The sequence below is a fragment of the Euleptes europaea genome, chromosome 5, assembly GCF_029931775.1.
Source record: "Euleptes europaea isolate rEulEur1 chromosome 5, rEulEur1.hap1, whole genome shotgun sequence".
In the NCBI taxonomy this organism is placed as follows: domain Eukaryota; kingdom Metazoa; phylum Chordata; class Lepidosauria; order Squamata; family Sphaerodactylidae; genus Euleptes; species Euleptes europaea.
In genome coordinates this window covers 61,933,142-61,959,504 of record NC_079316.1, presented here as the reverse complement: position 1 = coordinate 61,959,504, position 26,363 = coordinate 61,933,142, and the positions used below count along the sequence as shown (strand labels likewise).

The 26,363-nt window shown below is 39.8% G+C and overlaps 1 protein-coding gene across 1 annotated transcript in view; it reads left to right on the top strand.

Moving 5' to 3' along the window:
* The window catches only part of NRAP (nebulin related anchoring protein), a 65,652-nt gene that overhangs the window by 25,358 nt on the left and 13,931 nt on the right, over positions 1–26,363 (top strand). The window contains exons 16-32 of the mRNA XM_056849431.1: positions 2,007–2,111; positions 2,714–2,821; positions 4,023–4,124; positions 5,137–5,334; positions 5,828–5,932; positions 7,736–7,834; positions 8,804–8,908; positions 9,388–9,495; positions 10,742–11,053; positions 11,574–11,678; positions 13,129–13,227; positions 14,847–14,951; positions 15,903–16,010; positions 17,649–17,759; positions 20,060–20,257; positions 22,974–23,078; positions 25,126–25,224. Of these exons, the coding sequence (XP_056705409.1) occupies positions 2,007–2,111; positions 2,714–2,821; positions 4,023–4,124; positions 5,137–5,334; positions 5,828–5,932; positions 7,736–7,834; positions 8,804–8,908; positions 9,388–9,495; positions 10,742–11,053; positions 11,574–11,678; positions 13,129–13,227; positions 14,847–14,951; positions 15,903–16,010; positions 17,649–17,759; positions 20,060–20,257; positions 22,974–23,078; positions 25,126–25,224 (2,172 nt within the window). The remainder of the gene's footprint in view (positions 1–2,006; positions 2,112–2,713; positions 2,822–4,022; positions 4,125–5,136; positions 5,335–5,827; positions 5,933–7,735; positions 7,835–8,803; positions 8,909–9,387; positions 9,496–10,741; positions 11,054–11,573; positions 11,679–13,128; positions 13,228–14,846; positions 14,952–15,902; positions 16,011–17,648; positions 17,760–20,059; positions 20,258–22,973; positions 23,079–25,125; positions 25,225–26,363) is intronic.

Genomic DNA, 26,363 nt, shown 5'->3' with positions numbered 1-26,363 from the left:
CCACACATGGCTAACAGTTGTAAATATAAGGAGCTTATATTCTTTTTCCAGGAGAATATCTTTGTCAGAAACCAGATTCTGGTATCACTTTTCTAATTTCACATTAATTATATACAGTAATAATTGTAAGAGAACTTTGTGGAAAGAATTTCAATTCCCAGCCTTTTTACTAAAGTGAACTCATGTGTCTTCCCATTTTCCCATAAGCCATCATGCTCAAAGATAGGTGGAATGATAAGTTCAATAGCAGAATTCAGATTATTGGGCCTAAGTGAAGTTTGAACATTACCATTTATGCCTCTTTCTTAGGCTGCCTACTTGACACTAGTGGGCACTTTCACACTTGCCAAATTATGTACTTTCTATCCACTTTCAGTACACTTTAATGATCGTTTGCAAGTGGATTTTGCCAGTTCACGCAGTAAAATCCAGCTTCAGAGTGCATTGAAAGTGGATTGAAAGTGCCTTATGTGGCATGTGTGAAAGGGCGCACTTTCAAACACACAGATTTATCCAGTTCCTTTTTTCCATGCACAAGGCCAGAATCTCTAGTGTTCCACATAATTTCTCCTTAGCACTATTAACATGAGGATTTGAAGCGTGAACCTTCGAATGGCGTTACAAGCTTTTCATGACTGGCTGGCATCAAGTTACATGGCTGGCATACAAAGTGGGATTATAAAACGGTTTAGACCAGTGGCTTCCTTTTACAGCAGAGTTGACTGAGACATCATGTGGCCAATGCCATATATTCTAGTCATCTTGAACCATGATGTTCTGCTGAAGCTCATTCCCTAAAACACCATAGACCATTATCTTAAGTATAGTACAGAGTTAAGTACAAAGATTAAAAAATGAAAAATACATAGACTACTGCTCATACTTCAAATGGTGCAAACTCAGTGCTTCAAAGAATGATCAGGAGTTTAAGTTTTGTTGTGGCTGATTACAATTGATAAACAATAAAGTAACTTTTAATGGCCAATAATAATGAATGAGAAAGTAACTACAAGCGTTGGGAGGGAAGGCAGCATAGTATAGTCTGATCTCATCAGATCTCAGAAGAGAAGCAGTACTTGGAAGGGAGACCTCCCAGGAAGACCCTGCAGAGGAAGGCAGTGGCAAACCACCCCTGCTTAAGCACTTGCCTTGAAAACCACTTGCTGGGGTCACCATAAGTCAGCTGCCACTTGATGGCACTTCACACACACAACTACAAGTGTTAAGGTCAATGCAGGTTAATGTTGGCTCTAGGACCTTGTTCTCACTAAGGTGATAAAGTGATTGGTGTTTGGGTTTGTGACTTCAGATGGAGGCTCATGTGATACTCTCCATATATGAAAAAATCCCCTGCAGATATAAAAATAGCATCGTTGGGAGAAGGATTCTTTTGTCTAGCATCTAGTTTTGTTGTTTGGAGAGCATTATATCATAGGAGCCCATACCTGCAGCCCATATATGGGTTTACCAAATTAGTAAAAACTAGCCCTAATTTCTGCATGCAGGTAATCCAGAGAAGGATTACCTGTGCCTTGAGTGTCAGTTGTACTAATGTCATAAACAAATAGTTAAAGGTGTAAGTGCATTATTTTATATAATATAGTTATTTTATATAATATAAGCTATTATAGGTGTGCAATCTGCATTTTGCGTTATTTTTCATACAAATATGTTTCATATTTTTAAGGCAATTATAATTCTGTGGATGCAGTTCAAGATCCTTGATTATAGAGATCCATATTAAAGGACAAAATGCTTTTCTGGTATCCTCAGTTACCAGAAATCAGAATCTGAATCAGCATCAGAATCAGAATCAGCAGCACATTTGTAATTTTAAATTTAGGCCACGGAAAAACTTTTTACTAATCAGTCATTCCCTCGGAAAATCTGGAGAATGGTCATAATCACGTATTATTTTTTTCAGATTTTCTTTGTTTTACAAATTATTTTTAATTACTGTGTTTATAACTAAATGTCATTAAGGTAGATTGAATATGTTGTTGCAGCTGAACTACCGAGCTCAGTATGAGAAAACCAAAACACATTATACTCTGACTCAGGACGTACCACAGTTAGTCAAGGCTAAAGCCAATGCAGAATTATACAGTGAGGTAAGGAAAATTATTTACAAATACACATTTGTGTATTATAGTGAGATATGAATAATAATAAACATGAAATGTGGAGGCTCTGCAGAATGCATTAGGTATTTCCATTTTAACTGATTTAGGTGACTTTTCAAAGTATGCCAAGGATTTCCTTGGGTTTTCATTTACACCAGCTGTAAGAAACATATTCAGCACCAGAATTACATTTCAAATATATCATATATAATGGAGTTCCTTATGGACATTTGCATATTTTCATTTTATGAAATGGATTGCATGTCAAGTCACCACAGGTGGATGTATTCTCCTTAGCCCAAGATGTTCCTTGTTCAGGAACTGCAAAGTATAGGTTTGGAAAGAGGTTAAATCTGTGTCCAGCTGTGGTTGTAAGGGCCTGGGAGTGTTTTCAAATTATATTATTTTTTTTATTCTGCACCTACAATGAAAGAAGCATCTGATCTGTCTTAAATCCAATGCCATACTCATTCAATTGTCCATTCAATTTTTGGTAATATATATTACATTTTCTGATCATAAGTAAAGTCAATTTTTTGTGCTTCCCTCTAGTTAAGGCAGTGATGTTCCAATGTATTTTTTTTAACTAGATTAAGTACAAAGAAGACTGGGAGAAAAGCAAAGGCCAAGGCTTTGAAATGACATTGGATTCCATGTCTTTGCTGGCTGCCAAGGCATCACGAGATCTTGCCAGTGATGTAGGTTATACATACGTTTTAGGACTTATCCCTAGAGAATTTAGTAATAACTGCAGGGAATGAAAGCATGTCCATTTGATATTTTAAGTTTTCGGTTTAATTTTAAATTAATCTTTTTGATACTCTAATGAACTGAAGGAGAACTGTATAGTATTTTCTATTTCTAACTAATCATCTCTGAAAATGGTTTGTTTTATATAAAAATAGAATAACAAAAATTGAAAATTCAGTATGTTAATTAAAATAAGCCACATTTTAATTGAGCAGAGAATCTTTGTCTTTCTGTCTTTCACAATATTTTCAAAGCATGTATTTCTGCAATTTATATTGTTTCAGTTTTACTTCATGATGACATTTTCTAGGCATAGCTGTTTCACATTATGCTAATACCACATTAATTTATCTTTGCCTACAGTTCTTAGAAGAATATAGTATTTTCTGATGTGATTTATTTATTAATTATTTTTGAGTAAGTGCCCCATGATTGCTATAGTTCAAAATGCAAGTGAAATGTGGACTCCAAACACCAAACCTAGAAAAAAAATTGGTTCTCATATGCCTTTACAAAGTTTAAGTAATAAGTAGGAATGGTTCTTGAACCAGAGCATTAAAGAGAGAAAATATTTTAGCTTAACAAATATTTTATGGAGTGTATTGTACAGAGCGATTCTATGGATAGAAGGACTTCCACCATGGAGTGCCATTTGCCTTCCTTCCCTTCTGCAACAGCCTAAAATGACCCTTAAAATGTCAGTCCTGAGGCAGGAGGAGCATTTCAGGGGCAATTTGGGTTTCTGAGGGAGAGGAGAGGCAAGAAAGTTGTGGTCCATGGATAAAAGCCCTAACACTCTGAGGGACCCACCATTACATTTCTGAAATAAATAGTTTTTAATTAAAAAAAAGTTTTTAATGTCTAGGTAACATAAAAAAACCTGACATTATACAATTATTATTCACCTTTCCATCAAGGCACTCAGAGTGGTATATATAGTTTTTCTCTTTTCCATTTTCTCTTTTCCATTTTCTCCTCATGACAACTGTATGCAGTGGGTTAGGCTGAGGTATAATAAACACAGTCAAATTAGCAAAATGGGATGCATTAGCCACCATGATGATAATGTATGCTTTTATTGTGATGTCTGTGTTTTTAATAAATACAAAATGATCAGTTTTACTTATATAAAATATTTTATCTTTGAAGATTAAATATAAAGAAGAATATGAGAAAACAAAAGGTAAAGCAATGGCAAACAAAGATTCCAGACTTCTGCACTCGTTGCAGGTAGCCAAGATGAGTAGTGAGGTAAATAATGTATTCTTATTATTAAAATAGGACTTCTACATTCTTATTATTCTAAATTATTATCTTCTTAGCCACAATTAATATCAAGGAAGAGAGAAGTGAAGTTATGTGGATAAAGGAAAGAGGGAAGAGAGTAGATAAGGTGATCTTAAACACAATTTAAAGAGCACAAGCCTTAATTCCAAGGAAAAATACTCGGAAAGATTTATTTATTTGCTTGTTATTTTGTTTATTATTTAAAATTTATTTGGCACAAATTCACCATTAATATATATTTTTTCTGGGACAAAGGTATTTTATGTGCTACATAAATAATGACAATAAATATATATGTGAATATATGTAAACTGAAACTGCAAAAATGTACTCCATTCTAGATTATTAAGAGAAACATTCATAATATAGGCAGATATTGAGTGCAATATCCGTCTTACAAAGATATACAAAGCAGAAACAATGTTGGCTTAACCTAACAGGTGGACATACAATAAATCATAGAATCATAGAGTTGGAAGGGACCACCATGGTCATCTAGTCCAACCCCCTGCACACTGAAGGAAATTCACAACTCCCTCCCCCACACACACCCCAGCAACCCCTACTCCATGCCCAGAAGATGGCCAAGATGCCCTCCCTTTCATGATCTGCCTAAGGTCATAGAGTCAGCATTGCTGTCAGATGGCCATCTAGCCTCTGCTTAAAAACCTTCAGGGAAGGAAAGCTCACCATCTCCCGAGGAAGCCTATTCCACTGAGGAACCGCTCTAACTGTTAGAAAGTTCTTCTTAATGTCCAGACGGAGACTCTTTTGAGCTAATTTCAACCCATTAGTTTTGGTCCGTCCTTCTGGGGCAACAGAAAACAACTTTGCACCATCCTCTATATGACAGCCCTTCAAGTACTTGAAGATGGTTATCACATCACCTCTCAGTGATTTGTTAATATTATATTAATATAATATAGTACTGTTCTGCACTCATTTTATGAAATATAAATATTCTACTGTTACCTAGGTTGCTTATAAAAAGGACTTTGAGAAGAGCAAAACACGTTTCCACTTGCCAATGGACATGATAAACTTGGAGCATGCCAAAAAAGCCCAAGCTCTGGCTAGTGACCTTGATTATAGGAAAAGACTCCATGAGTATACAGTGGTTCCAGAAGACTTAAAGACACAGTGGGCCAAAAAAGCATATGGGCTACAGAGTGAGGTAGGTACCACAATGCTGATTATTCTATCTTAACTGTTTTATCATGAGGCAGTTGTTAGATTGCAAGTCTATCCACAGACCACTTTTTGACCACTCAGAATCAAACTGAATTTGATGTACATTTTATTTAAGAATTGGCATTGTAAAATGGCCTGAAAGCAATATTTTTGGTCGGGAATCATGAACACCACTGATGGTATTGTAACTTGCATGCTTGTTACCAGGGCTGGGAAATTCATATATTGTAAAATCTACTGAGGGGGATGTAGAATGTAGAATGGTTTAGTATAACCCGATCTTGGAAGCTACTTGGATGAGAGACCACCAAGGAAGACTTCACAGAGGAAGACAATGGCAAACCACCTCTGCTTAATAACTTGCTATGAAAACCCTAAAGGGTCACCATAAGTTGGCTGCTACTTGACAGCAATTTACACACACAGAATCTAACCTCTCAGCTTATATAACAAAAACAATTTTCTTTTTTCTTCAGCTTCAGTACAGGACAGACTTGACATGGATGAAAGGAGTTGGGTTGATAACAGATGGGAGTCTTAATATAGAACAAGCAAAAAAAGCAGGCGAACTTGTTAGTGAGGTAAGTTTCTTGATTTTACTGTTTTGTGAGAAACTGAAGGGAAAGATGGTTGACATGGGTTGGCTCCAACCAGCTTTTCCTCTGGTGAAAGCGGGAGGAAATGTTCCCTTTTGCCTACCGAAAAGCATAGAATCATTGGACCTGTGTGGACAAAAGCCATGTGAAATGGGGGCTGTTGCATTAGTTGAGACTGAGTGAAAAAGTTGGCTGAATCCAACCCATTGCAAGCTATCATATATCACTGCTAGATATTTGACAATCCCTCTGCTGTTGCAGTTCCAAGAAGCCATTGAAAGAAGGTTTATCAGGGTCCCAGTAGACTGCCACACCTGTCTGTTGTGCTGTTGGTTGTGCAACCCTACCTTAAGAAGCTGGAAATTAGAAGAAAATTTAAGGGATTTATAAAAAGAAATTCATGGTTGGAAAAGAAGAAAGAGTAGTTAGTTGAGATTATTTCAAGTTACCAGCGAGAGTATACTCTGATGCTGTAGATTCCTGTCATCTGCCACCACTGATACTGTGAAACAGAGACAGTGAAAAGCAACAATGCTCAGATCTAATACCTTGCAAAGAAGCCAAGTGACATCTACTGCTGAGGTTTGCTGTATTAATACTCACTGCCAGAAGCAGTGAATCCAGTGATTATCAGATGATATGATTCTTTTTTCTTAACTGTATCAGGACTGTATCAAGTGGTAAAAAGCGCATACCTGGGTGCTTCTAATTCTGCAATTTTGTTATTCATACTTTGATTTCATATTGGGCTCAGGGTTGTTTTTCCAAAAGCAAACTTGTTCTTAATATGTTTTACTTCTCCATGGATTTTCAATATGGAATAATGAGCAGCTTTTAGAAGTGTTGAGCACTTTAATCAAATAAAACAACAACAACAACTGTTTGGGCTGCACCAGAGAAGGTTCACCTTAAATAGAGCCTTTCCTCCGCAGAAATGCTACATGGAGGCACATGTCCAAATACATACACTAGTGTAGATTGCTGTGTTCAGCTGATGAATTGTTAGTGTAAGAGCATCAAGTTAAGTACATGAAAGAGTTTGCCTGATCGCATGAACAGGCTGTTTTATTATGGTTCCTTTGACAGCAACAAACTTAAGAAAAGGCTGTATACAGAAGCAGGACAGAATATCATGCTAGGCTTTACTGTTGAAAAGCACTACAGATTTTGAACTTCTTTTGAACTTCTCAGAGCTTTTGTTGCATCGTGAAAACTCAGGAAAGCAGATGCCAAACTATTCCTGCTTCTTAATACGGGAATAGTCTTAACAATGCAATCCTAAGCACAGTTACACCCTTCAGAGTCTATTGAAATCAATGGGCATAGCCTGGAGTTTGTAGCAGTATTAGCAGTATTGCACTGTGAGACACGTAACTGAAAAAATTCTGGTATCCTTCTCTGCCATTCACACATGTTGGAGTCACACCTGCAAATTTCTACATTAAAAGTTATGAATATGGCCTCTCTGGCTCTATTCCCTTTACATGCATTTTGAGATTCCAAGTAGAGAAAAGCAGCATCTAAGATGGCCTGAAAACACTGGTTCACGTTCATTATAAATTGGTATATTTCACTGACTGTTAAATTACACTGAAAGAAAATGATGTGTAGAAAGATGGAAACCAGTATAGGGTTCCCATTTCCTCTGAGTGGTTTTTGTCTACATTTCCAGCTTGGAAGCTTACATTACATCTGGCAATAAGTGGAAGGTATAATTTGTTAATCTTTAACCTTTGAGAAATGCTGTAATGATTTCTGTTTCACCCCTTTTTAATGTATTTTAATTAGAAAAAGTACAGACAGAAGGCTGATGCTCTAAAGTTCACAAGTGTGGCAGACAGTTCCCAGATCAAACATGCGAAGAAAAGCCAGGAACTGCAGAGTGATGTGAGTCCCTGCTTTACCTTCTCTCCACACTGATTCTTTATCATTAAAACTGGTAATTCTTTGGGACAGGCACCACCACTGAAAAAGCAATAGGATCCAGCCATGAAAATTTGCCATTGCTTTACACAGGTTTGAGGTGTACTTCTAAGATTTTGTTTGAACTCCCTCTACTTCCACAGGTAGAAAACCTTTAAACCCAAAGGGTATCCAGATACGTGCTGACCAGGTTTCAGAAACTGTGGCGATAAAGGCCATGTGCAAAACTAGAGAGAAAAAGAATAAATTGGATCCTTTAGAACATCTGCACCAACCTCTGTAGTTGTTCTTTCCTCAGTACGGCTGTTCTGCCTGTCATTAAAATTAACTTATATGGTACCTGCAATAGAGTGTCTCGACATTGTTTAACTGTAAAACCTTTTCAGATGTTTTGACAGTACTTAGGAAAATATTTGTGTGTGTGTTAAAAAACCATGTTTCACTCCCTTTTGACCTATGTCTTGCTTTTATTAGCAGGGAAACAGTACCTGGTCTTTTGCCTAGTCTTGGCGAACATAGCGGAAGCAAAAGTGGCTACAACCATTTTCAGGGTTCCCAACAATGGGTTTGATCGTATGGGTTTGTCCCGCTGACAACAGTGCCTTTCCCCTAGTGGAAGAGCCTGTTTTGTCGGGGGCAAGGTGCTGCTGTTAGTGGAACAAATCTAACCCAAGGTATTCATAGTTAAAGTGAACCTGTTAGATGGTGAGCTTGAATTAAGGATGGAGTCAGATTGTCCAGGTTATTCATAAGAGTTTTGTCACCCATGCATTTTAGGTTGCTTTCTTGGCTATAATCAGTCTAGTGCAGTGTTTGACTTTTCACAATGTTTCAATCACTGATTCATAGCCATAATTGAACACCTTATGTATTTCTTGCTTCTGAAAAAAATCTGTGGCTAGAGCTGATACTGTTTGGTCTTTCTGTGAACAGATTGCATACAGATCAGCAAAAGAGAATTTTCTTCATAATTACACCATCAGTAAAGATGAGCCACTCTTCATACAGGCCAAAATAAATGCAGCAAATATTAGTCAGGTAAGCATGGATTTGAATCAGTTTTACCCCCACCCCCCAGCTACTGAGAATTGCAGGTTTATTAAAAAGTTGAGAATTTTGTAAGAGAATCTTAGCCCACTGTCAGAGAGCTATAGTACCCAGGGTTCTCCAGAAAGAGAGAATAACTATTAAATCAGTTTTGTAGCATAGAAGTGCCTTCAAACTATTATTTCTGTTATCACTATTTCCTGGTACAGTAGGACAGTCCCGTAGGTCCAACCTGAGGAGCCTATGTGTTGTATAATTCTTTCATTTCCTTAAAATTGTTATTTGGAATAAGGAATTCCTAAATGTGAACAGTAGGCAATGTAAAATAAGGACTGGTTACTACAATATATTCTTTCATAGTTCATAGAACAGAGGGAATCTGATACTATTTGTGTATTTTAGGCGCTAGTGTTAAGTCAATGGTACATGACAGTGACAAAAAATAACTATAGTTTTGACATCTTTTTTAGAAACTCTACAAATGTAGTTGGGAACACCAGAAGGGGAAAGGATTTGAACTTCATCTTGATGCAATACCATTTTTGACAGCTAAAGCAAAGAGAGATCTGGCAAGTGATGTGAGTATCTAGAAAGACTGAGAAATTGTGGAAGAAAATTCAAAAGTACAGTGAAACTGTTGAGTTAGTGTTCAGTATAACCTCATAAAAATTCTCATAGGCTGGTACCAGGAAGAACTAAATTTTCACTACCAGCCCCCAGCAAAGAAAAAGTATAAAGCTGCCTAAAGGTATGATTTGACCTTTCAAATCATGTGTTTTCAGCAACAGCTTCATTTTTTCCAACCCATGTAGAAACGTATGAGGCAAAAATTAGACAATTGAAAATGTCGCAATATTATATTTACTGGCTTACGACTGCAATAAATTATTATTATGATTATAATTGAAAATGTTGGGCATTCTTTTATGATTATCCAGATCTACCAGAGACATCTGCTCACCTAATCAGGTCTGGTAGGACCAGCCCTGTTTCTAACCCAGGCTGAATGCAGGAAGGGACAAAATATAAAGGGAACTGTAGATATTTCTGTATCAGGAGTGTGTTATATCCCTTTGGTTTGGTGAATGAGTGGTTTGATCAAGATAAAGGGAAAACATTAAAACTCTTGCAGTGCAATCCTAAGCAGAGTTTCACCCTTCTAAGTCCATTGACTTCAATGGATTCAAAGAGTTGTAACTGTTTAGGATTGTACTGTTGACTGCATAAAACACAAACCTATATAACACAGTTTCAAGTTACATGAGGCCAACTGAAAGCAATAAACAAAATATGCTTCTTGTGAAAACATGAAAACTACACAAAAGTCATATGTGCATCATCATTTTAAACACAAATTGAGGTCTATAGGATTTGATCCATGTTACTTGCTCTGTGTTTCTTGTTCTGTGGGCAAAGAATTTGATATATGATATATGATAAAAGGTAAAGGTAGTCCCCTGTGGAAGCACCGGGTCATTACTATCACATCCCAACATTTATTAGTCAGACTATATTTAAGGGGTGGTTTGCCACTGCCTTCCCCAGTCATCTACACTTTACCCCCAGCAAGCTGGGTACTCATTTTACTGACCTCGGAAGGATTGAAGGCCAAGTCAACCTTGAGCCGGCTCCCTGAAACTGACTTCTGTCGGGATCGAACTCAGGTCAGGAGCAGAGCTTTTGACTGCAGTATTGCAGCTTACCACTCTGCGCCACGGGGCTCCCATGGTACATGATAGTCAGTAGTTTTACCAGACGAAGCAGGCCACTACATGCTGCAGACTGATTGTTCACTTCAGCCTCTTTTTTCCACTTTCTTCACAGGTAAAATATAAGGAGAATTATGAGAAGTCTAGAGGGAAGTTGATTGGGGTGAAAGACGCGAGCAAAGACTCACAGATGGCTCACATGCTCCGTATGTCCAAGGTGCAGAGTGATCTGGAGTATAAAAAGGCATTTGAGGATGTAAAGACCCAATATCATGTGCCCATGGATATGATCAACCTTGTCCATGCCAAGAAAGCTCAGGATCTAGCCACTGGGAGAGGGTACAAGACAACCCTGCATCGTTACACAGCCTTGCCTACTGACATGAAGGTGGAATGGGCCAAGTGGGCCTACGGCTTGCAGAGTGATGTAAGTGTTGCCCATTGTATAGCTTGTATGCAACCACTTCAGGCAACAAGGAGCATTCTTTGAGAATCTGGAAGCGTTTGTCTTTTTAGACAAACTAAACTGTGAAAAGTGGTTACACGAGTCACTTGCGAATCCACGTTCACCCGTTCCCTTTGAATGTCCTCGCCTGCCACGACTTGTGCTGAAAAATCTCCTGTAACGTTCCTGCAGGGTTGCTAGTAGTCAACATCTCTTCAATATTTGTCTATGCAGAAAATATTTAGCGAGCTGTAATGAGAGGATAAATAGTCATTTTAAAAGGAGTTTTTCTTAAGCAGAAATGTTTGCAGCTAGCAATATTGCTATCTTTTTTTCTTTAACGCACCTCCCCCCGTTTTGCTGCCCACAATTGCTAAGAAATGGATGAAACAAAAGCAGGCACTAATTTGGCTCAGCTGGTGTTCTGATGTGTGAATTCTTTAGGTGGCACTTTTAATGTGTGAGCAGCAACAATGGGGCATTTTCTTTTTCCTTTTGTTAGAACCGATACAGAGCAGATTTGAACTGGATGAAAGGAGTTGGATGGATCACCACTGGGTCATTAAATGTGAAGCAGGCTAAGAAGGCAGGAGAACTCATTAGTGAGGTGAGATTTCCATGACAGCACGTTGCAAAACTTGCTGCATAATGCGTGTAAAACGTTGGTATAAAATTAAAATAATTTCCACTCAAAGGGGAAAGGAGACGGCAACCCACATGAAAGCTCTCCAAATCAGGAATAGGGCTGGTAATTAGAGGGAAGCCAGATACCAAACACAAAACAGTGGGAGTCCTTATAGCCTTTGGAAAAACAAAGTAGGTGACAAATGATATTATGAATAATAATGACAATCAAGCTACGCTCAATTGCTACCCACTAGTCCACTTTTTTCATGAAGCGGATCAAGAGAAAGCAAAAAAAGGTGTATTTATGGCATGAAAAACCTACAAGCTTTCCCTCCTAAACTCTCTCTCAAACCAAAAGCAATACTGAGGCTCACTGATGACATATTGTACCTCACTATCATCTCCACCCTACCTCAGGAAACAAGGCCTCCATCCTTTTTTGTCTAACTCCAGCTTTAGTTCCTTGTGTAAACATGGTACGTGCACCTTCCTATGGTGAGCACTTTTTAAAAACAAGGGCATGACATTTCCCCATCACTTGAAATATAGTGTTTTGCTCCTGGGAAATGCAGTTCTTCCTCTGTATAATCCTTCCAATTCTGATGTGATTGCTTTGTGGCAGGTGGTTGCGCAAAAGTCCACATTATATTAAGAATCACTAGTAGGAAATTATTAGTGGTGAGAAATACAGCCACAGTTAATGTGAATGTATTTCTGTGTATGTACTCCTCATATACGGAACTAGCCTGATTATTTTTCCAACGGAAGTGGAATAGAATAACAAAGCATCCTCTTGGTTAGATTATGCAATGTTATGTTTTCACCATGTCCTTATCAGGCAAAAGGTTCTAAGATAACAGAAAGAGGTTTTTTTGTGTATTTATATGCTTCATCTTCCAAAGGGTTATCTATGTCAAAATCTTTAAAAAATTTCTCTGGCAGTCCCAGAAACCTATATACAAAATGTATCTGAAATCTGTTAATGGGCATTGTACACTCTGCCACATTCAGATGTTGAAAGAAAATATTTTAAAAAACCAAGCAGCAAATCAGACATTTCTGTAATTACCTCCTAGTTGGATACTTTGTTTTCTTCAAGGATTTGTTAATGCAGAATGTTCTTTTGTATTTGAGGCCATTTGGAAAAGAGTTTCCAGTCATGGAGCTTTGGATATTTTAGCAGGCATAAGATCATGCTAAATATTTTTCTTACATTTTGGTGAATTCCCCCCCCCCCATTAATCGGTAAAGGTTATTGTTAGATGGAAACAAATATTAATCTGAAAACACCTGAGATAAAGCTGAGGAAAGGGGAATAATAATTATGTTCACAAATTCACTCTAATCTCAAGCAACCTATGATTTTTTCTTTCAAATAGCATGAAAGAGCAGCACAAAATTCACAGCTTTGATCTTTTTCTGCTCAACAGAAGACGTACCGTCAGCATCCATATGCTTTGAAGTTTACCAGTATTAAAGACACTCCTGAGATGATCCAGGCTAGAATTAGTTATAACCAGGCTGTGGATGTAAGTTATAATGTATATACATTATGATTATAAGAGTGGTATCCTCTTTGAACGACCTGATTGAAGCCCCGGCTTTCTCGCACTCCCTGTTGCTGATATCATTCCCTGGAACCAAGAGACTTGTGTTGTTCAGGTGAATCACACAAGAGCCACTTCTAGTTAGAATGGAAACCTGCTATCTTCCATTGAACCGAACAGGAACTCCATACATAGAATGTCTAGTATAAATGATTTTTAGCCCTGTGCTTTGTATATTAAATACCCTATTTGTAAATTAGTTAGCAGGATAACTGTCTTTTTCCATAAGTGGTCTTTTTGGAGAGACCTGATTTAAACAGAAATATCTTAATAACTGTTATTCTCAGGTTGAGGGTTGGATTCACAAACATAGTGGTATCCCCAAATTACCTCTATGCAGACATCTCTGACATTGCTTGTGCCGCTTGTGTCACAAGAATCTCTACTGTCCCATATGTACAGATACTCCAGGATTATTTCTGTGTGATCATAGATATTCAGAAGGTTGAGGTCAGTTATGAAGATGTGGGGGTTGTGTAATAGATAGTAGGGCAGCCCATTCCTAAAGGGGGGGTAGATCCTCAGCGGCCAGGAGTAGCAGAGCCGTGATGCCTCCTCAAAGGCTTCCCTGCTGCTGTGGAGCAAAAAAGAGGGTTTTTAAAAGAAAAAATAAAGACAAAGGGGGGAAAGGCCCCATTGAAAACAGCTAGGTGGCTGCGCCACCAAAAACAAGTGGTACGGCTCTGATGCTGCTCAAGGGGGTGTTCCCAGGCTAAAAGGGCTGTGGCAGCTGCTTAAAGGCAGCTCCACAGCCCGGGAACACCACCCCAGTGCCGGCATTGCTGTTTTCTTACGGTATTTAGTTCCCAGAGTGGCTGCACTGGCGGCGAGGGCCAGCGGAGCTCCATGGCTCGTGTTTGCCCCCACACCAGTGTGGGTGCCACTTTATCCCGTGATAAAATGGGTCCTACACCAGTGCGGGATCACGCCAGCTCCTAAGGACATTCACCTCCTCCCTCGGGATTGCAGCCTTAGTAGTATTTCTCCATGTGTGAACTGATTCTGAGATAGGACTAAATATTTGCTACTATTTTAGGTCTGCACACACTACAATTTCAAATTCCAAGGAACTGTTTTCTATCGCAGGCTCTGCACGAGTTATTTTTTTATCTATATCCTTTATGTGGTTGCATTTTGAACAAGAGTTCATGTTATGTAGGACCTCTGGTCTCCTAATAAGACTACACAGGGCATTTCTTTCGTCACAATTTATAATCTCAACTGACAGTTCAGCGGATGAATGTTTTAAAAGTTGAGCTGTCAGATTAAACTCTGAATTTAAGCTGAACTGCCCAGGAGTTCGGGGTGCATTTTGATATAAACAATGAGGTGTGAGGGAAATAAAGTTTTGTGAATTCATTGTTTTTGTCATGTATCAGACACCCAGGTTAACAACTCTGCAATTCTGTGCTTTTACCTTGATACTGCTTATATATTAATGCTGTTTCCTTTTTTACATTACACTGTTTTACATTAAAATTGGATCTTAACACACCACTGTATAGCAAGGATTTTGTATGGAATTTTTTTGCATTTTTCAGAGATTATACAAGGAGCATGGAGAGAACATAAAACATCATTACACCCAAACAGCAGATCTACCTGAGGTCCTTCAAGCTAAACAGAACAGTTTCAATATCAGTGAGGTAAGACTTGTCTGGTGTACAAATCTTACATGGACTACCTTCAAGGACATTTTTTTTTGCTGTCATCACAAATGACTTATGGCGACCCTGTAGCATTTTCAAGGCAACAGATGTTCGGAGGTAGTTTGCCATTGCCTGCTTCCGTGCCATAATCCTGGTATTCCTTGGAGGTCTCCCATCCACATATTAGCCAGGGTCAGGGCTGAGAGTGTGTGACTGGCACGAGGTCACCCAGGAAGCTGAAGATCCCCCAACACACACTCTGGAATAAGCAGCACTTGATCTTGCAGAGTTTGCACATGGTGGCAGGGCAATGGAAATTTCCACCTTGTTTCTGCAGCTCCCTATTCCACATGACAAAATTTTCAAGATGCTTCATCAAAATTAGTATCTTTTTTTTCAAGGTGGGGTGTGGGCTTTGGTTGTAAGGGAAAGCAGCAAAAACCATTCCCATGAAGTTACCCTGTCCATAGAAGCTTTGGATCCAACCCATTGTCCACCACAATGGACAATGTGGTTAGTGTGATGTAATGGTTAGAGTGCCCAACTAGGGCCTGGGAAACCCAGGTTCAAATCTCCACTCTGCCATGGAAGCTTGCTGAGTGACCTTGGGCCAGTCACGCCCTTGCAGCATAACCTACCTCACAGGGTTGTTGTGATAAAGAATAAAATGAAGGAGAGGAGAATGATGTAAGCTGCTTTGGGTCCCCATTGGAAAGAATGGTGGGGGTATCAATGAAGTAAATAAATTTATAAACAAAGGCTTGTACAGTATTATTTGGGACTACATCACCCTAAGAAGCTTTAAAGCTTAGCCTTAAGCAGCATCAGACATAACTAGACACAAGGGAACAAGAATGCCTATCTAGGTGTAATTTTGTGCATGTTATAGGGAGAGTAAGCTCAAATGTCAATAAATCCATATTGATGATGATTATTATTTCCAAACAGACTCGCTACAAGGAATCCTGGAGCAAGATACAAGATGGTGCTTATAAACTGAAATTGGATGCCATTCCTTTCCAGTCAGCAAAGGCTTCCAGTGAAATTATAAGTGATGTAAGTTGACTTAATAGCAACATTCTGAGGTACAATGGGAGTTTGTGGCTCAAAATAATCCTAAGAGAAATTTGCTGGGACACTAAGAAGGGAAATGCAGAAAGAAAGCAAATCCTTTAAGGCTGAAGGGTAAATGTGAAAAGTGCCAGAGGCCCTTTCAAAACTGTACAAGTGAACTAAATAACAGATGAATTTCTTCGTAAATAAGTTCATCCTAACATGTGGCACAGAGTGGTAAGCTGCAGTATTGCAGTCCAAAGCTCTGCTCATTACCTGAGTTCAATCCCGACGGAAGTCGGGTTCAGGTAACCTGCTCAAGGTTGACTCAGGCTTCCATCCTTCCGAGGTTGGTAAAATGAGTACCCAGCTTGCTGGGGGTAAAGGGAAGATGACTGGGGAAGGCACTGGCAAACCACCCCATAAACAAAATCTGCCTCGAAAATGTCGGGATGTGACATCACCCCATGGGTCAAGAATGACCCGGTGCTTGCACAGGGGACCTTTACTTTTAATATGTGTTGGGATGCATAATCACAACGTCACATATACATAAATGGATTCTGACTTACCTATAATAACATAGGGAAGATATATTGGGATTTAGTGGTGTCATTTGTTTTGTGTGCTGTGGCAGTGAAAAGGCAGACAGAGCCCTGGACAGGCTTGAAATACAATGGCACCCCACCTTTTGCAAGCAGAAAATCATTGAAAAACAGCTGTAAAATTAAATAGCAAAACACAAAACCAATCAGCCATCTTGGGAAAACAGTAGTTTCGGTAGAATAGCCTTGTTAGTCTACAGTCGATGAGCTTGATTCAAGTCCAGCAGCACCTTAGAGCCTCTCGAAAGCTTATAGCCTGAAAATCTTGTTGGTCTCTAAGGTGCTACTAGACTCAAATCTAGCTGTGGGGAGAAATGTCTCTCTTGTCCCCATCTCAAACGAAACATGGGTGGGCAGGGAAGAAGTCTGGAAAAGGACTGCTGGAACATTGCGTGTCTTGTTCTGGTATTTTTATTAAATTGTTAAATAATTTGTGCTTGAAAGTATTTGCTCAAAATCTCTCAAAACGTGGGATCCTGCCAATGGTTATTTATGATTGAACTTTATAGTGCAGCTCTATGAGGTGTGACTCCAGTCTAAACCCTCTAATTTCATTTATTGCAATCAGTCACTAACCTGTTGCCAAAGGGTGGAATCCTAATAGAATGAAAAGTATTACATGGTTTATGTTTTTGGATCATGTTATTGTTCTCTCAAAGGCTTTGCAGCACTGTAGTTCTTTCAAGCAATTCTCCTGCAAGACCCTCCGAATCTATTTCTTGGTAAAAGAACATGCACGTCAGCAGATATAACTTGAAATCTTAAATCCAGAATCTTATTTTATTTTTTTATTTATATATTTCTGCATTGAAAAGTGTAACTAAAGATATTATTAACCAACATAAGTCAAAATCTAAGATTTGATATATAAATAAAAATTATTTACTAAATACCTTCCAAAATCTCTTTCTTAGCACTTTAATATTGGAACCGCCATAATCTGTTTTATAGGGGCCAGGTGATTTACTTACTTTTCTTTTCAACATTTGCTGAGAAAACAACATTACGCCTTTGGTTTATTCTTTTTCTTCCTCAGTACAAGTACAAAGAGGCATTTGAGAAAATGAAAGGACAGATGATTGGCTCATGTGGCTTAGAAGATATTAACATTTCTCACTCAGTACATGCAGCATTGCTACAAAGTGATGTAAGTGCAAGAAATGAGATGTGAACATGCACTGATGCATTTCTAAGAAGCATTGTTTGTCATGAAAAATAAACTTTGCTGGGCTTTTTGCATGGCCTTCCTTTAGAGTTGGAAGTACATTTACAACAATAATGTAACTTGACTAAACACATTTATTCCTATTCAGTGGTCCTTTATTGGCTGAGAAGGAGTTTCAGTGTGAGATTCATTGCCTTCCAATGGAAGAAGCATATCTAATTGTGTATTGGATGAACAAAGCAGTGCATATTATAAACTACTACAATTTCGGAAGTGTAAAGTTATTTTGTATTGGAGTCCAAAAATCATACAGCTGCTGCCAGATTTTCAGAACTCCAACACTGCACATGCCCTGACTGGGATGGCCTAGGCTAGCCTGATCTCGTCAGATCTCAGAAGCTAAGCAGGGTCAGCCCTGGTTAATAACTGGATGGTAGACCACCAAGGAATACCAGGATCGTGGTGCGGAGTCAGATAATGGCAAACCACCTCTGAACATTTCTTTCCTTGAAAACCTTACGGGGTTGCCATCAATCAGCTGTGACTTGATGGCATTCACACATGCACACACACATCCACTGCACATATTGGTTTGGTGCAGACCTAATATTCCCAAACACATAGCAATAGTGATAGGAGTTTGCGTTCTTCTTTTCTTCCTTTTTTCTGAGCTAAGTGTGGTACTAGGCTGAGTCTGCACTGACGCCAATGCTGACCATAGTTAACTCTAAGCCATAGTATGTAACCATGGTCTGAAGCCATTTTTTGCAAATTGTCATGTAGATTAACCATTGTCCATGCTAATGGTGATGCTGACATAATGGTGATGCTGCCTCATAGGCCTTTTGCACATTAGATACATTTTTTATTGTTGAAGTATTGCTCTCTTGCTCTTCAATAATGGTTGGTTGGAAGCAAAATTTGGTTCCAAACATATAATCCTACAGTATCCATCATCATTCCACAATCCATGTTCTTATAGTCTTAGTCTTAGTTTATTGTTACGGTCATAGACCAGCACAGATGTTTTGATAGAAAAAGGCACAGACATAGTCAATTCCAAATAAGTCTGCTGCACCCAAAACAGCAAATTGTTTTGTGGTGCCTTAAAGACAAACCTGATGTGCCTGATGCCACTTGGTGAGCCAGAGCCCGCTTTGAAAGATACTTTGGCCAAAGCTTGCTTACACTTACAAAAAAAGTTACACTGCAACACATTCACTGGACACTAAGGTGCCTTCAAACTCTTTATATTTGGATACAGCAAACCTATGTGACAATATCTTAACATTCATTCCCTTCAAGCAAGCAGCTCAATGGAAGCTGTGGTGCCAGCTGCATATCTGGGAGCCAGAGTGGTGTAGTGGTTAAGAGCGGTGATTTGGAGTGGTGGACTTTGATCTGGAAAACTGGGTTTGATTCCCCACTCTTCCACATGAGCGGCGGACGCTAATCTGGTGAACTGGATTTGTTTCCCCATTCTTCCACATGAAGCCAGCTGGGTGACCTTGGGCTAGTCACAGTTCTTAGAGCTCTCTCAGCCTCACCTACCTCACAGGGTGTTTGTCGTGGGTAGGGGAAGGGGAGGTGATAATTAGCTAGTTTGATTCTTCCTTAAGTGGTACAGAAAGTTGGCATATAACAACCAGCTCCTTTCCTGGGCATAGATGGCTATTGCTTTTCTTAAGCACCCGTCTTCTTCCAAGTGCTAGGTGTGCCCAGCTTCTTCCTTCCCAGTGTCTGTTGTCTAATACAGGATAATGTGAAGGTGCCGGTGCTTGTTTTTGGCCTAATGGCAGAGAGCTAAAAAGCAAAGTAAGGAAAGTAGGCAGGCAGAGGGTTCTTGTCACGGGACAACTGCTGGTGGGTGATCATAGCCAACAGAGCCCTCATATTAGACTACAGGGGAAGGAGGGGAGGATTGGGCAGCAGTCCTTCTCCTTTAGATTACCGAGGTACTCCTTTCTCCCTGACACTTTTATTGGTGTACTGAGGAGGGCTGAATGTTTTCAGGCTGTCCCATGAATTATTCACACCAGTGAAAATAATATTAATAATTTTAAAAATAAGAGCTGTTCATCCAAAGTGGGCAGTGAAGGATTCTTGGACTTCATCAGCTAAATCACCACTTCTTTGCCAGGATAACCAATAATGCTTTGTTCTATGTGGGCTATAGTGGGGTTGAAAATAAAATAAAATCCTAGCGAATTTCTAGCCATTTCCCAAGTTTATATGCCTCAGCTAACTTCAGTATGACAGTATTATTCATGTTGTTTTCATAGATAAATTACAGGAAGGGTTTTGACCATCTGAAGAGCCAAATCCACCTTCCATTAGACATGGTGAACTTAGTACATGCCAGAAAAGCCCAATCTTTGGTCAGTGATCAGCAATACCGTCAACTGCTGCATGATTACACTTCCTTGGATGAAGATGTTCGACTGCGGTGTGCCAAGAATGCTTATAAACTACAGAGTGAGGTACATTGAATTCTCCATACCGCTTTTATCATACTGAGGTGGGGAGGGGCGAGTGTATGCTACACAATTTAAAGAGCCAAACACTGCAGATTTTAATCTGAACAATTGTAGCTTCTAATTTGGGTGGGGTCAAATATATATTAATAGCTGTCTGTCCATCAATACACTGTTTGCTGAGAATTAGCGGTTTGAAATTATTTTGGGAAGGAAATAACAAAGACTGCCATCTTCTTAGAGATATGGTATATTCTTTCCCCCCACTACATGTTGTTATGAGTTTGCTGTCTGATTTGTATTGATTTGATAGATAATTACAAGAAAGCTGGGTCTTGTCACTATGATTAAAGGGCCACCTGCTGGAAGTCAGGTCTTTTAACAAAGAATGTTAGTGTTCTTCGGTGGCTTTGGATGTTTCCCCAAAGTGAACTAATTGACAGGTTATGTTACCAGTCTCTATTGCCTGAAATACCCATAAGAGTTTGGGCAAAGTTTTACAGCTGAGAGGGGCAATATTGTGTAGTGGTTACAGTTTTGGAACAGCATCCGAGAGACCCAGATTCGAGTCCTCGCTCTGCCATGAAAGCTTTGGTGGGTGACTTTGGGCCAGTCACACTCTCAGCCTAATCAACCTCACAAGATTGCTGTGAGGATAACATGGTGGAGAGAACAATGTAAGCTGCTTTGCATCCCCATTGGGGAAAAGGTGAGGTATAAATGAAGTCAATAAATAAATACATGAATGTGCGTGAAGAAACAGCAGGCTGCAGTTTTGGTAGGGAGAACCGGAAAAGGGCAGACCATCAGAGCAGTGAATTGGCTGAAAAAGCACCTTGGGGTGTGAGCCTTTCTTAGGGTCTAATAGGGTCTAAAAGAAGTGCTGACTTGTAGGAGTGTTTATACTATAGTGTTACCCCCACACACACACAAACACGTGAACATACATTCAGATTAACATAGGGAATTAGCTTGAGGGATTTGGTACAATAGTGGGGGAAGGACTTAAAAAGGTAAAGGTCCCCCGTGCAAGCACCAGGTCACTCCTGACCCATGGGGTGACGTCACATCCCGGCGTTTCCTAGGCAGACTTTGTTTATGGGGTAGTTTGCCAGTGCCTTCCCCAGTCATCTTCCCTCTATCCCCAGCAAGGGACTTACCTTAAGCAAATACTAGCAGTGCTAAACCAAGGCACAAATACATTCCTTCTCCCAATTAATGTAGCAACAACTAACAAACATTCAGCAGAGCTCCTCCAATTTGGAGCAGGAGTTATTTTTTGAGCTAAAGGTGGGGAAATTGGGAAATAGTGGTTTATAATATAGGGCGGAAGGTAGATCAGGGGAAAAGCAAGGATTACCTGTCCTGTTCTGTGAAGAAATGAGATAGAAGGAGGGATCCAGTGTGTGTTGGGAGTCTGTTGCAGGTCAGCTGGTACTCAGGATCAGAGAGACTCTCTTTCCTGGCTCTAAAGTCAGGTGAGTTATACAATATTTGGCCCATAGCATAAAATGGGTTCTTTTCAGGAAACAAAAGATTATGACAGAGAGTAAAGGAATACTTGAGAGTATTCAAGGAAAAATGATAGAACTGACTAAACAGCACCAGGAAGGGCAATTTTTGATTGAATTATAATTCAGGATTATATTAAGGTGAGTCATGTATTGGGCAGGAGCATTGGGGACAACTTTGAAGCTTTGAATCGGAGCTTCCAGACTGTCACAGGGCACTTAATGTCCAAATTGTGTTAATGGCCAGTGATTGCATATCATGTAAAAGACACTAAAGGAAGAGGCATCTTTGTCTTCTTGCCTGGTGTGGCTTGATTTCTGTTGTCCTGTTGGCACGCCCTGATTTCCCCCAACAAGTCTTCCTTGGAAGCAGTTGCTATGGTTCCCAGGATCCTCTTCTGTGTTCACTGCTGCACAACACCCTGTGAGACACAAAAACATGGCAGTGCTCCCCACATTCTGGTGTGTGCCTCGTGGGACTTGCTCACAGTGTTACTCTAGTAGTACATCCATTCAGGCTGGGAGGGAGGGTGTGCAGATGAAAGAAGGGCTGGCAACACTTGGGGAGCCAGCGTGGTGTAGTGGTTAAGAGCAGTGGTTTGTAGCAGTGGATTCTGGAGAACTGGGTTTGATTCCCCAGTCCTCCTTATGAGCTGTGGACGCTAATCTGGTGATTTGGATTTGTTTCTCCACTGCTTCACATGAAGCCAGATGGGTGACCTTGGGCTAGTAACACTCTCTCAGCCCCACCTACCTCACAGGGTGTGTGTTGTGGGGAGGGGAAGGGAAGGTGATTGTAACCCAGTTTGATTCTTCCAAGTCGCCATATAAAAACCAACTCTTCTTGTTGTTGTGTATTTGTAAATAAAGCATATATTTCAAAGACATCTCAATGTATTCTCATCTAAATGGAATTAAAAGGATGCAATATTTGCCATTCAAAAGTCCTATTATTTTAAATGGTGAGCAAGTAGCAATATGTATATAAATATACATATTATGTATAAATGAAGCAAATAAATAAAATGTACATGAATGTAAACACAAGTACATAACACAAGCAAACTACCATTCCAATACAATTGGGTGCTACAGAAGACGTTACTTCTAACAAATGCTGTAGCAGACGTTACTTCTAACAAATGCATTAAGAGGACTATACTGCCTCTCATTTTTTCTGCTATAAATTACTTTTGATTGGTTTCTCACAGAATTTATACAGGTCTGACTTGAACTTTATGAGAGGAGTTGGCTGCATTACACCAGGGGCCTTAGAGATTGAAGCGAAGAAGAAAGCTTCTGAACTCATCAGCGAGGTAACAAAAGAGGGTTTTGATTTCTGCATTACAAACAAGGGTTTGCCAGATGTCTCTGTAAAACTGGGCTGGCAAAGGAACTCCCTGGATTAAGGGTGGGCTTCCTTTCCCACCTTCCCTCTTTATTTGATCACTCAATTTCCTATCCTGGGTGAACTGAATGGAGTTCAAGGTTTCGCAGACCTTGCTAACTACTTTCACAAACTTCTGTAATCAGGACCCAAGTGGCTCTTACGCAGAAGGAAATGTTCCTTTCCAGATGAAAGGAAGCCCGTGTTCTGTTATTAGACACAGAATGACCTTTTCCCCCAATCCCAAAAATCTAAGTGGCCAGTAGAGAGAACTGTTCCTTCTTCCCATCCCTTCTTTTTTTATTAAAGCATTTTGGGGTTTATCTAGGTTTACTCCAGGGTTCAACACCCTTCACTTGTCTACCCCAATTGTTATAAAAAGTAGACGTTGCAGCCCACACATTAAACATGTGCTGGGCAAGCACATAAATAAACCAACATGCTACCCTGTCACAACTAGTTTGACCTTGATTGAGTGTGGCTGCAAATCTCAATTGGGTGCAGTTTTATTATGCTTTTGTTTTTGCTTTACAATATTTACATATACACGTGCACACAAAGAAATTCAGGCTCCACACCAAATTCTCTACCTTGACATCTTCCACTGTTAATTAGTGCATAAGCCCAGAGTGAATTGAACAGCAAAACCTACACTGGTTTTAACTGAGCTATACTGCACTCTTGGACAAGATCCTTGCCATTTCCCCTGGTATCTGTTGTTATGTCATCTCCCTCTGACTTGTGAGAAATCTCTCCAGAGAGCCAAGAAAGATGAGACGCTGGGAGTGCCATGGGTGGAGCTCCCTTTATTTCTCTAAACAGCAGGTGTGCACAGGCCTGAATCTTTTTTGGTGTGTGTGTGTGTGTGTGTAGTTTAAGCCTTCTTTTTTGTGGCTGGGAGCACGAGGAGCAGAGGCAGCCTGAGGCTCTGTTACATAGAGCCCCCTGCAAAGCTGCACATGCTTGCTGGGTGCTGCTCACAGCTATCGCAGACAAAAAGTTCCAGTTTGTCCACTTGTTTTTTAAAAAATGCACATTGCCCATAATGTCCTAAGGTGAAGCACAACACTTTTTAAAACATTAAAATATGTATAGCCCATGTATATGTATAGCCCGTCTTTAAATAACCGGATTCAAAGGAATGAGGACCCAGTTTCCTAAGCATGTAAAGCCAAGTTAATAGGAACAACAGTAGAATGGAATGGAAGGTCTGGTTCTTCTTCTAGGTACAAGATGGAACAGGCCCCAGCATTCTTTTCCTTTCTGTCACAGATCTATGAATGAATCTAGCTGATGGTCTTTTATGCAGGGCTGTTTCACTCATCGTCACCCCTTCAAAGACTTTGGGACTTTGTGTTGATTATGCATGCTGTTCCTGACCGTCAGAGGTCGCCACGCTCTCCCCCTGGGTTTCCCCGCATTTTGCCCATGTTTTGAGGGACCTGCTTTATCTTGAATTTGGAAATGCGGGCAAACACAGGGGGAGAGCGAGGCAACTTCTAATGGTCGGAAACAGCATGCATAATCCAATCAAAGACCCAAAGTTGTCGGAGGGGTGACTGTGAGTGAAACAGCCATGCATAAAAGATCAATGTTTCATTTATTGATTGATTATCTGCCTTTTAGCCCACGAGAGCTGAAAGGTGGTTGAAAAGATAAATGGGTTTCTCCTCCCACTAATATCCAACTCTGGCGAGTCATCTTACACAATGAGGATCAATGCCATTGCAGCCAAATGGCTCTCATGTTTATGGGGTCTGTATTGTTTTCACTAATGAGGGACAGATCCAGTGAAAATGTGGGAGCAAGGGATTAAACTGGCACAGATGTCAATAGATCAGTACTTTGGCAGGCCCACTGCATAGTGCTGAACAGATCACCAATAGCACAAACAGTATAATGGCCTTTTTTTAAAAAATCATACAGCTTAGCTCTTGCATTCCTTTTTGTGTGTGTGTGTCTGTATGTGAATTCAGAGTAAATACCGTCAGCAGCCGAACTCCTTCAAGTATACATCGGTGACAGACTCTCCTGGCCTCCTTCATGCAAAATTCAGCAATATGATTGCTAATGAGGTAGGCTCTGCTAACGTGGATCAGAAAATATGCTGTTTAAAATGCAATGAGCTGGGGAGGGAGGAGAGAAGCTCTCTCTGGAAATAAAATACATCAAAAGGGGAGAAAAAAGGCATCATCGATTTATCCTTTAGCATGGTTAGATCATATTTTATTATTCCCGGACAAACATTTAGCATCATTTTGTCAATCAGATCGCTCCTTTAAAACAAAACAAACCAACAGCAAAAAAATAAAAAATAAAAATCAGAGCAGCTATTTGATATGAATTCATGCAAGTGGCATTCTTTTCTCTTTTTTTTGGTACTTGAAAGCAACCATCATGCAAAGAAGGAGCATTCTAGGAGGACATTCTTAGTGGTGCTTAATATGAATGCGAATAATTCGCTCAGGAACCTATTTAACCCACCCGAGGCCAAGAATCTAGTTTCTGGGTGTTTTTTTTAACCTATACAGGTAGCTTTGCAAATTCTCTCTGCAAAAAATCAAGGCAACATCTGGGAACTGACATGCCCAAAACCAGGAACTTCTTTTTTAATCATCTGTGTGACATTTTTCATAACTATATTGAGTGTTCCTACAGATGTCATAAAATAAGGCTCTAAGAGAGCAATCCTAAACAGGTCTACTCAGAATCCTACTCAGGGCTAGTCTATGGGGCTTACTCCAAGATTGCCCTGTAAGAAGCTAAGGGAGAGACCTTCACTTGTTGCCATAGCATCCCCCATTAGCACAGCTTTTTTTTGGTGTTGTTGCTAGTTTAGAATCTGATGGTAAAGATGGCTTATGCTAGAGTTTAATATTAGCAGTGCTTTTATTGGCAGGTTTGGAGCCTCTAGTGTGATTTAACTTTTAGCTACTCAGTGGGAGAGCATCTGCTTGGCATGCAGAAGGTCCCTGGTTCAGTTCCCGGCATCTCCAGTTAAAGGGACTAGGCAAGTAGGCGATGTGAAAGACCTCTGCCTGAGACCCTGGAGAGCCGCTGCCGGTCTGAGTAGACAATACTGACTTTGATGGATTCAGTATAAGGCACCTTCATGTGTTCATGTGTGTTCATATTTGTGCTGTACTTTATTTATTGTAAGTTATTTCTCTGTATCCCACAAATGCTAATTTTTGCATTTATCAATTGCTCTTTT